Below are 12,137 nucleotides of genomic sequence, written 5' to 3'. Positions count from 1 at the left end.
AAAAAATTATTTAAACATTTCTTGTGCAAATTGTTATGAGGATTTTTTTAAGTAAATTCTATGAGTTGTTTTTCTCAGTGTACTAAGGGAGGTTGTTGAGGTTCTATTTTCATTCAGTGTCTTAATATCTAACATAATCCTTTATTCGTGGAAGTTTTATTTTATAAAAGGCCAGCTTGTAAACTACATGAAGTAATTTGTGTCTTAACAGGGTTTTCTTTCTCTTGTGATCTGGTTCTGACTGCAAGGGCCAGATGTGGGCGGGGTCATGCTGTGTGTTTCATTTGCAGTGTGGAAAAGTCTAAGTTTCATGTCTCTGACTGCTGCTGACAACAACTTGTTTTGTTGATTTGTCCTACAACAGATACCCAGGCAGATAATGAAGTAATACCATAAACTTGCAGCACTTTGGTGATTTATCTGTTTGTTTTTTGTTTTGTTTTTTTACCTAAACTGCGATGTACTGTTCTGTAGCACACTGAGCATTCCTGTCTCCTAGCCATGCACAGGGACAGAGAAAGTATTGTAGTTTTCACTTCATCACGTTTTTTTATCATGGGATTCATTTTGATCTGATGACTTTCATCAGAATCCAACCGAAGTTAAAATATTAGTCATAGATTTACAGTTGATGAACTGATGTTCCACTTAGTGCTCTAGAATAAAGTATTTGTTGTCTTAAACATAACAAGCTTTTTTTTTTTTTTTCTATTTTTAGCAAATTACAATAAAAACAAATGTTTAGATTTTAGAAACTCATGGACTTATTTGTTTAAATAAACACTGGCCTCTTCTAGAGGATAATACATTTTGGCTACTGGTGGCGTAAATGATCTTTGTGTTTGTCCTTTTCTTTTCCCGTCTAGACAGAATTGAAGTTGATGTGAAACAGCAACTTCCCTTTGAACTTCTTCTCTCTCTTAGTCTCTACATATATTGAATGTCTTTGTATTTAAGCAACTTCACAAGTTCTTTCTTTTTTTTTTTTTAGGTGTATTGGCACAAGAAAATCTCTCAGATGACAAGTTTGCTCGTGGCTCTTCTTATATTGCTGCCTCTTATGTCAAATACATCGAGAGTGCTGGGGCCAGGGTTGTACCTGTTCGGTAAGACAAGAAAATGATTAAAACTTTGAAATAGGAAAAGTTTATATCAACTTGAAATCAGTTAGTTTCAACTTTTTATTAATGTATTATTCTGACTCCCAAGCCTCAGAGTAACACATCTCTCTGCGTAGTATCTTATTTGCTATGACATCATTACCATCAAATCCACTCTGTGACAGCAGAGTATAATGTTATTTAGACAGATAATGTTATTTTATTTTAATGTTTATAGAAATTTCCTGAATAAAAAAATAGGGTCCATAAATGGTAGAGTAGAATTCTATGGTTCACCTGGACATGTCGTGTCATCACCACCCCTATGATTGGGATATAATCTGTACAACTGTCACCCCTGTGATTAGGAGATTATCTCCTCCATATCTGAGATTATAGGGTGATGCAATAGCCCACACTGTCACGTAAAATCCACATGTCTGGTAGTTTTATCCATCACCACACTACTAATGATGTAGAATTCACCATTTCTCTTTAGAGATTAATCAGTTTTTTTCATGTTATTTTATTTCATTTCACTAAAACAGTTATGTTCTGGTCTCCATGTACGCATGCCATTTATATGTTGACAAACATCAGCAGTAGGTGGAGGTACACGCACCTGGTGTGTGGACTCTTTCTGTGTAGATGTTCAGATCGATTTTTAAGTGGATCCTTCTTCCACAGCCAAACATTATTCCCTCCGTTAAAGGACTATCCTCACCCTTAACATCTTTTCCTCACTTCCAGCCTGATTAAGAGTCAGCAGTAAAGAAGGATTCACACTCCCATCAGACATTCACCAGTATTCCTGTGCCAAATATCAGCTAAACATTTGACATGTTTTGGGGAATGTCAATAGTAAAATGTCATTTTATTTCTCTCCCTTAGGAAAAACTAGCTTAGACAAAAAGGCTTGCTGCATTTCTCACCCATCAACATGTAATACAATCAGTGTTGTAGCTAAAACAGTTATGAGCCACACACTGCTAAGATTATTCAAAATATTCATAGAAAATGTTGTGTATTGACTTAATTGAAGATATGATACTCTTCACTGGTGTCCTACAGGAATGATTATGAAAGAGCTGAACACTTAACCAATCACATGTCCGTCATCACTCAGAATCAGACTACATTTTATCATCATTGAGGCAGTGTCCCGGCACAGCTAAATGTCTGCCAGTATAACACATCCAAGAATGGACAAACAACAACATATCAGGACAGAGCAGATGGGAAGGAACTTGCAAATGCACGCTTTTCACTTGACACACCTGACAGATAGTAAGATCATGGAGCCTCATGTAGAGAGATGTGAACAGAGCCTCTGCAGGCACTCTGTGGCGACGCTAACACTGCAGCTCTTCATAATCTAATTCTATTTTTTGCTAAGATCATATTTTTTCACATGGATTTTGACATTATGATTCACAGCTCTGAACTGACACACATGTGCAGAAGAAGGGATGATAAAATTCTGGTTCTAAAATTGTTTCATCCTTTGCTGACATCTGATCAGGTGGTGACCTTCCTCCTTCAGTGCAGAGTTGCAATGTTTTAAGTCCATGATGTAAAATGTGGATGAAATATGACTTGACCATTTGAACAGCAGCATGGAAAACATCAGATATATATCTGATGACAAATGAAAATGGCCTCGGCCAGATTATGAAAAAAAAAAAAAAATCTAATTTGTGCTGTTTTGACTGTCATAAAAAAAATCAGAAATGGGTCATACACACACACACACACACACAAATGGGCAAAAAAGCTGGACTTGGGCCTGCAGTGTAAACATAGCTATTTTCTTCAGGATTTTATAGCCTGTTATAAAATAATCACTGTTTGTGTTAATTGGAATTGTAAATAATTTTATTTAATGTCTCAAAGAATTGAGAAGCTTCATGTTTTTTTTTTTAAATGGCCAATGATGCAAATGGTTGACGTAGTATGCAGAAAGAGGTGGGGAAATTGAATCGAAAAATGGAAAACTGGGATTTTTTGCTTCACAATTTTAAAATAGATTTAGTTTTAAAAAAAATTAAAACATTTTTTTTCAAATAAATAAAATGAATCCACTATAACATTTTTGTCATTTATATTGTTTTTTTTTTTTTTTATCTTTGTACTTGTCTTCTTGGGCATATATAGCAGCAGAATGATGGTCTGGCTATTGTGTTGTTTATTCCTATCTGAAATCAAGAAAAATAACGAGCAAAAAAAAGTTTTATACATCTTTTGTTTGTTTTTAACCTCCAAAAATCAGCAATATTTAAGAACTGTGAGAATTACAATTTAAAACAAATCGGCACCAAAAACATCTGAATCGAATTGGGACAAAAGCATATCGTCAAAGCCCTAATAAACAGTGTCTTTTTGTGCCTCTTTTGCTCATCAGAATCAACCGCACAGAAGAAGAATATGTCGAGATCTTCAACTCAATAAATGGGTGAGTCCGCATGCAGCTTTCCTCTCTGTATATTAGATCATTTGTTCTCCCTGCTATTGGTTTATGCGTAAAAGCAGAACTTCTTGAATATTTCAACATGATCACATCATAGGCTTCTCTCTCTTCCTCTCTGCTGTGCCAGTAGTGTTTGTTCAGACATAACAGAGTATATCAGGTTGGTTTTCAAGATCAGACACTCACACTCTTTGAGAAGATAAGATCCCCGTTTTGCAACACAGCAGTCCTTCCGCATCAGACTGGTTACAAACCAAACACATTATTACCATGTCATTTAAAGAGTTTAATACAAAAATACCTATTTGTTCCATATGTTCTGTAAAATACAACCATGTTTATCACACTTTAACATTGAAGTGTTTCCTCAGGTTGCTGCTGCCAGGAGGAGACGTAGACATTCAAACATCACAGTTCAGTCGAGCTGCCAAGATCTTCTACAACTTGGCTCTGAGGGTACGACATTTAAGTGAACAAGTGACTGCCAAGATCAAGTCGTCCCTCGTGGATACCTTTTTCACAGTTGCAGTAAAAAGTACCCTAATAAGGGGACTTACACCTTTATCATTATATGTGTCTTGCTTACTATTTGATCCTCTGCAGGCAAATGATGATGGAGACTACTTCCCAATTTGGGGAACTTGCCAGGGCTTCCAGCAGCTCTCTGTCTTCACAGCCAATAAAAACCTGCTTACTCTCACTGACACCAAGGCCGTAGCTCTGCCTCTCAAACTCACTCAAGGTATTTATCAGAATGGTTATCGTAACACACTGCAGCCAGCAGAATGGAAAAATACATGACGACAGCACGAGTATATTAGTATTGCAATAGTAGAGGACACAAAATGATGGTTTTTAAATTAAAAAATTTCTGCTCCCTTTACATGTGTAAATAGGTATGCCAGTTTTAAACACTGCTTTTATTGTACATGCATGTCTTACGTTGGCGTGGTTGTTTGGTGATACTCCAGAAGGCAGCGCAGAGTTCAGAGCTTACCTCTGAGTTTCCACCTCGTTTTTAGACAATATTAAATCCAATTTATTTATTGAGCACTTTTCATACCGAGGAGTAGCCCAAAGCGCTTCACATGTTGACAACAGGGATTAAAATCATCAAATTACATAAATTTAAATAATTACAACAAAAAATAGATTTAAAAAAAAGGGTTCACATACCCAAGCATACAACCTAACCAAATTGAAAAATAAACCCTTAATAATTTAATGCTTCCCTCACACACACAGATAAAGCACACAAAAGCCCCCCTCCCACCCTCACCCACCAGTCCCAACAAGTCCAGTCCCTAATATAAGGCTCGATGTTGCTGTGAATAGAAAAAAGGCTGACAGTAGAGGCCGTCGTGATAATTGTATATTCTCAGGGAGAGACGTGAAAAAGAGGAGCCACAGTAAACTGTTCAGCTTTGTCAATAGATTGCAGCTTCTTCTTCATTGTTCCTTTCATGGTTGTACATCATCTACACTACTCAACGCTGCGCCTGTGGGTTTTGGTGGTACTACAACATTTACTCTGTCAGGGTACACATCCACAAGGGCCCCAAAAAAACACACCAAATCATGCTCATAGAGAAGGCAGAAGAGGGGAAAAAAGCTCTGTATGCTTTTGAATAGAACATAAATGGGCCTAAAGACAGATTTAGAGTTTGATTTTGTTTCCTGGACAGACGTATGATTCCACCCAGAATGAAGAACAGTAATATAATCTATGTGGTGGCCACAGGTACTTCCATCCAGACTTCTAAAAAGACAAAAACAATGCACTTTGCCATGTTTTTATTTATTATTTGTACTTGAACCAGACTTTATGCTTTAAAAAAATTGGATCAAGCCAAATGGCTGATAACAATGCAAACAGGAATATTCCTGTAGTGGGGATTTTACTACTCTGATTTGGTTCAGTAGCATTGTGATCGCGGTGCGTGCATAAGCTAGAATGCAAGAAAAAGTTCAGGTTTCTTTATTTCAAGCATCCTGAAGACAAAACTAAGAAAAACTATTATTAAACATTTTAACTCCTAAGCGCTCGGGCTCTCTGTTGGTCTGCCTGAAAACTGCACCCAAGTCCCAACGCAACAATGATTAGTACCAGTAGAGTCTTGTCTTCATAACAGTCCATCTTTTGAAATTTTCCACCTACAACTAAATGAGGGGTGGTTAGTTTAGAATCAAAACTCAACTTGCATGCATTTCTTTGGGCTGTGGCAGAAAGCTAGAATACCGAAAGTATTTTCAAACTTTATACACAAAGGCCCAACCCGGACCAAATGCCTGATTTCACCAATTAAGAGCCAAATTGTTTGACAAGCGTTTAGATCTGTCAAATTTTTAGGCTTAAAACCCCATGTAGCTTTTGTTGCCTTTATGCGTTTTTTCACCAACTGCCTGCTTGGGTTTCCTCCCAAAGAGGCTGAGTTACTAACAACCCACTCAGGACGTTCTCCACTTTTCACTCAGTGACAGAAGTGTTATATCTTCTAGGCTGTGATGTGTGTTTTCTCATCTGAACATCACTCATGTCTTTCCCTTGTAGGTGCGCAGTCCAGCCGTTTGTTCCGGAGTTTTCCCAAAGATCTGCTGCAGTCTCTGGCTGATGAAAACATCACTTCCAATTTCCACAGCTGGAGTCTTTCAATGCAGGTATTTATTACATCTCTTCATTTCATTTTTTCAGGCCTTTTTTGTCAAAAGGCACCAACGTATCTCAAACAAGGAGGCTCTTGTGGTAATGATGGTGGAATTGTGAGAAGCATTTTAAGTTTTTAGCACAACTTGAGAGGTAGAGTAAATTTTCCTCTGATGGCAGCATTAAAAATATCTAATAGCAAAGCATATCTTTACATTATTTTGCTAAACTTTCCATATAATATATTTTTTCAACAATTTTTAAATGAGTGTCAGAAGTCCAACAACATTGTTTTCAAAGTATGTTATCCCAAATTTAGCCTTGGTCCTTAGTTTTAGCCATTCTAAAAGTTACATTACTGAGAATAGACTGTTTCTGTGTCTAAACATAAAAATGTTCATTAGTGGTGGCATCAATGGCAATATCTACTACCCAGGGGGAAATAGTTATTTCTCTTTTTGAGGTACCAAAGGGAAAGATCTCAGACTCTCCCATTTTGAGCATATCTTCGTTAAAGAGTAAAGTAGTGAGATGTAATAGAATTTCTTGTTTTTGGGTTCATACATCACAATTGTTATAGACCTTTAGAAAGTGAATCTTGCATTGTATGGGGTGTTTAAAAAATATGTGTCAGCCTTTGTCTCAAAATTCTGTTATTGCCACAGCTATATTTTTAGATTGTCTTTAACTTACATTGTGAATAAAAAATTACATATAGGCGGCTAAGACTAGGACACAATGTAATGAGAACAAGGACATATGTTGGCTAGCAACCACCAGCTTCATGCAGGATTTGGATGATAAACTTGGCTACACTAAGCTGATATATACATTTTGCTCCCTAACGGTTAATATACATATGGATCAAATTTATTACTGATTTGAGCTTTGGAGGCATAGATGGAGCTTGAACCTATGAACTTAAGTTTACAAGGCCTACCCTTTCCACATGACCACCATGCCCCTTTGAGCGCTACTTCACCTTGTATTATCACAATGTTAAAGTTAAGTACACACTCAAAAATAGAGGTACCAGCTTGTACCCAAAAAGGTACAAATGCTTGTCGCTGGGGGTGTACTCTTTTGAGAGACATTTCTGTACCCTTCAGTTCTGGTCTACTTTTGTACCTTATCAAGTTCAACCTCACCTTATCAAGTTACGTTTTTTATGTTTTTCCCAGCATTAGGCTTGGTCCATGCCACTTAGCAATATTATCTTATCTTTAATCTAGAAATAATCTTCAAAAACTCAAAACACTGACATTGTGGGCTCCAGCAAGTGTTGTGCGTCTAAACCGGACTTAACAATACATTTCTTTTGAGGCGACTTATTAAAATTTTTTAAAATAAACTCATCAAATATCAGTTGTAATATGTGGTGAAGTCGTAGGGGGGTATACTGACTGCTGAAGAAAAGCTGGTAAAAGTCCCAGTATGCACCATACGCTGTAAAAAATAGTCCCGGTACGCAAAAGGATAGAATTTAAAAGTGCCGGTACTGCGTACCGCTGCATACCGGCCCACTTAAAGCACTGCTGCTAACAACAGTTTTTGTCACGACAAACATTTTTCAATGCTGCAGGTACCCTTATGGTTAAAATGGTACAAATTTGTACTTTATGTCACTTTGAACCCTTTTTTGTACTCTGAAGGTGTGCTTCTGGTCTCTTAAAGACCAGTATTGTACTTTTGAGAGAACCTTTCTTTAAAATGTACCTATAGGTACAGAAATGTCCCTATCTTGTACCTCTATTTTTGAGAGTGTATGGTCTCAAAAAAATGAAAATGTTAATGTCAGTTAGTATCATCTAGCATGTATAGACGCCGTGACAAGCCCAGGCCAGAAGTAATGAAAGTGAAAGCAGGTACCTGATGCATTGAGCTTGAATTCAAATCTTTTGTTTTATATTTTCTGCTTGAGTAAAGCAGGTTGTTTAGAACCTAAAATCCTCATTGTATTTCTGTATATATAGTTCCAGCATGAAGAATAATAATGAAAATTTGTACAATATATTTCCCCAACACGGTTTTGGGCTGCAGCATCTAAATCACTGTAAAATCTTTGTTTCTGAACAGAACTTCAGCCGGAATGCCAAGCTGAGGAGGTTTTACAAAGTCCTGTCCACAAACAGTGATGGAAAGAAAGAGTTCATCTCCACCATGGAAGGTATCATTCTTCACTGGCTGTTCTATAGCACCATTTCATGGTGCCATTTCCCCCCACCACCACCACCAAAAAAAAAAAACCAAAAACTTAAATTTGATTTAGCAGGTATAAAAAAATGGATGGGTGGATGGATTAATGTAATTGGACTGCTATACTCTAGATGGCGCCACTACCTTACAATTAAATGTTTTTCTGACAGAAATTATGTTCACAAGAGCATATTTCTTCCTTTTTTTTGAGGGGGAAAGAACAATGATAACAATATAATAAATAGTAGGAATAATAAGCTTTCAAAGTGTTTGCTGAGACAGTGTTTCTGCTATCTTTCAGCCTACAAATACCCATTTTATGCCGTGCAGTGGCATCCAGAAAAAAGCCCCTTTGAGTGGATAGACAAGCCAGGAATGGTTCACTCTGTCAATGCTGTAAGAGCCAGCTTCCACACTGCCAACTTCTTTGTCTCTGAAGGTAAAAATATTGGATTGTGTTATTGCCTTTATCAGCTAGTCACAGCAGAATTATGGTTTTTTTTTTCCTTCATTATGTTTCCTGTGTGAAATGACTGAACACGTGGAGATTTTAATCTTTAGGAAACTGTACAACAGACGTCTACTCAGTGTGGTCATTTATAACAGAAATGACATTATAACTTTCAGAAATTACAACATTACTCTCAAGTCAAAGGAAAATATTTCTTCTTTTACTCCTGCGCGAATGATTTACTGTCTGAAATGAATTAAAACTAGTATTAGAAGTTGTTTCCTTTTTTTTTTCACCTGCCCTCAAGACTTTTTGGGAAATAAGTTCATAGAATAATAAGATCATTAATCAAATCAACAGTAAATATTTTTGCCATTGATTAAAAAATAATTATAAATTTACAAACTACAGTTTGGTTATGTTTTTACTTTTTTGCCTTTAAGAAACTGATGTGATTGATGACATCAACATAATCACGATTTTTCTTTTTTTCTTTTTTCTTTTTTTTTTTTGTAATGGCTAAATAAATCATTTTTGGGCTCTCTCATGCCTCAGAATGAAAGATAACATACATAACAGTCAAAAGTTTGGACACACTTTCCCATTAAATCCAATGGGAAAGTGAGTTAATTCTTAAGAGCTAATTCGTATATTGTTTTTAAGTTGATGTTTTGGTTGACACTTTGTGCAAGAAATATTCTAATTAACATTGAATAAAGAACAAAAGCTAAACAAACAATAAATAATAAGTCAATCAGATTTTTAATAGAGGTTGTTTGAAGCTTAGTTGATGTGTAAAACATGTATAGTACACTCCATATAAATTAATTATATATACATTAATTCAAAGGGTTTAAAGGATATTCATTTTTTTTATATATATGAAATGTTTAGACTTATTTAGAATAAGTTTTACGCTTGCATATATTACAGTTTGATTACCTATACAATTATTTTATTATGCATATTTTTGACAGTTGGTTTTTGGTACATGGGATACACAAAGTTAATACACCAAACTTTTGGAGAATTTCAGAAAGATCTAATATGTTAATATAATATGCTAAACACATTGCAAAATGAGGTTTAAAAAAAACACCCAAAATATCAGATGTGTGAATTTGGCCTACTGCACATTCTAAACATTATTGTGACCACCAGGAACTTGTATAATTGTCTGGAAACTAATGTGGTTTGGATGTCAAACACTGACTAAAGTATTTACCCGTACTATAAAACAGTGGATAGTGTACAAAGATACTCAGATAGTGCATCCTTCACTTGATCCAATGATAGCACTAAATCTGCTAAATCTCTAAATCTAAATCTGCAGTGAAATGTAAAAGTAAGCTACATTCAGTTGTATCTCTCTCTTCTCAGCCATGAAGAACCAGCACTATTTCTCCAGCCCTGCTGAGGAAGAAAGAGCTCTCATTTACAACTTCCTCCCTGTCTACAGAGGCATCAACACTGTCTTTGTGCAGAATTATTACTTTGATTGATGAACATTCAGGATGAAATACAACCACCTCTGTCTGGTCACACATGGTCTAAAATCAAACCTGTTGGAGGAAACTTTAAGTAAATGCAGAATTACAAAACAATGCTTTATAGATAATAGAAGAAAAAAGCCAAAGTGTAGGAGAAAAACATTTAAACCAAACTGATGGATACAGTGCCAATAGGATGTGAAATTGAATTTATTTTTAGTTGACACTATCTGTTTAACACATTAACTGCCATCTTTAGGTTTTAATCTACAGGCCAAAATAATATTAGATTGCAGTATTTTGTATCTCTAAAGAATAATTATGTTTATGCTGATGCTTTTATCTTTTTTCACTTTTAGAAAATGAAATCTTCATACAGTCAGTCAGATATTAGCTTAAAGCTATGTAGCTGACTCTTTCCATTAAACTATAGAGAGCAGACTTCACTGTAGCGTCAGGTATGTCCATGGCTGTACGATCACACTAGTTGTTTAGGGTCCATATTCTCAAATGCTTGGTGTCGCTATCTGTGTTTGACTCCAAGACCTTACAAACCCCAGTTCCACACAAGATTGGGATATTGTATTAAATGATCTTATCTCAAAATCTGAATACAATGACTTGAAAATTCTTTTCAACCTATGTTCACTTAAATACACTACAAAAATAAGATTTCATGGTCGGACTGAGAAACATGGTTATTTTTTAACAAAATATTTTCTTAAGTGAACATTGATTCTTGCAACATGTTCTGAAAAGAGCTGAAACAAACTCATGCTACCACTGTCCTACATCTCCTTTCCTTCTAACAATAGTCATTTCATTGAAACTTTGAAAATGGAACTCTCTCACTCTCAGTTGATATGAAGTTTCACTGGCTTAACACTCATTCAATCACTTATCCTGCGTTTCATAATGCATCACACATTGTCAGTGTGAGACATGTATGGACTGCAAGCAGTCCAGTCTGATACCTGCTGCTGCAGTCTTTTACTACGAAGCCATGGTTTTGAAATGTGCAGAATGTGGCTATGCACTGTAATGTCGAAATAAGCAAGGCGTTGCTTGAATGTCGCTTGAATGTTACCAATGACATGGACAGTAACTCAACCCTATACTATCAAATTTTGGCTTTTTTAACTTGTAATTCAATTTGTCTGTTTTTCTATTACTATTTCCACTATTCTACTATTTCCAAAAGCAGTTTGAAGTGTGGACATTATTTCTGGAGTTAAAGTGCAAGAATTATTCATGTATTCAAGTGAAAATAGATAAAAAAGAATTTGTTCATCATTGTATTTGGATTTTCTTTTCTTTTCTATGTTTTGCACAGCATCCCAACTTGAGTGTAATTTAGGTTTGTACATAAAATTAACATTTTAGTTAGTTTACTCAAGTTCAGCTAAATCCAACATGTGACCTGTAGTTTACAGTACAACATGCTGTTTATCTTCTCTTTTGCTTTTTGTTCCATTATGCAATAACTTGCTCTGTGTGTAGATGGCACTTTTAAAAACTACTCTCAAGCTTTAATTAGAATAGACAGTTTTAATACCATATGCTGCTTGTTGCTTCGTAGGAGGGATTCCAAGATCTTTAGAGTAGTATTTTTCAAGCTGAGGTCCCTAACCCCAAAGGGGATCCTAAAAGAACACCAGGGTCCATGGTGTTTTGACTGTATAGCGTTTTAGGACCCTGACAAAAATAAACCTTTGAAACCCAGTCCCAAAGTGAATAAATGGATATAAAATCTGCTGTAAAACAATATATTGAAACATATTTTTGTCAA

General features: G+C 35.8%; 1 protein-coding gene across 1 annotated transcript in view; it reads left to right on the top strand.

Moving 5' to 3' along the window:
• LOC306756737 (gamma-glutamyl hydrolase) overlaps nucleotides 1-10,360 on the top strand; it is a gene marked incomplete at both ends in the record, with an annotated part of 12,110 nt that extends 1,750 nt beyond the window's left edge. Inside the window, 8 exons of the mRNA XM_079241578.1 lie at nucleotides 992-1,106; nucleotides 3,502-3,552; nucleotides 3,939-4,023; nucleotides 4,171-4,309; nucleotides 6,119-6,225; nucleotides 8,288-8,378; nucleotides 8,709-8,846; nucleotides 10,239-10,360. Coding sequence (XP_079097704.1) covers nucleotides 992-1,106; nucleotides 3,502-3,552; nucleotides 3,939-4,023; nucleotides 4,171-4,309; nucleotides 6,119-6,225; nucleotides 8,288-8,378; nucleotides 8,709-8,846; nucleotides 10,239-10,360 — 848 coding nt within the window. The remainder of the gene's footprint in view (nucleotides 1-991; nucleotides 1,107-3,501; nucleotides 3,553-3,938; nucleotides 4,024-4,170; nucleotides 4,310-6,118; nucleotides 6,226-8,287; nucleotides 8,379-8,708; nucleotides 8,847-10,238) is intronic.
• Nucleotides 10,361-12,137: the final 1,777 nt, after the last annotated feature.

This window comes from Telmatherina bonti (assembly GCF_933228915.1).
Source record: "Telmatherina bonti genome assembly, chromosome: 6".
Taxonomy (NCBI): domain Eukaryota; kingdom Metazoa; phylum Chordata; class Actinopteri; order Atheriniformes; family Telmatherinidae; genus Telmatherina; species Telmatherina bonti.
Note: the sequence above shows the minus strand (reverse complement) of the source record. Positions and strands in the feature narration are given on the sequence as shown.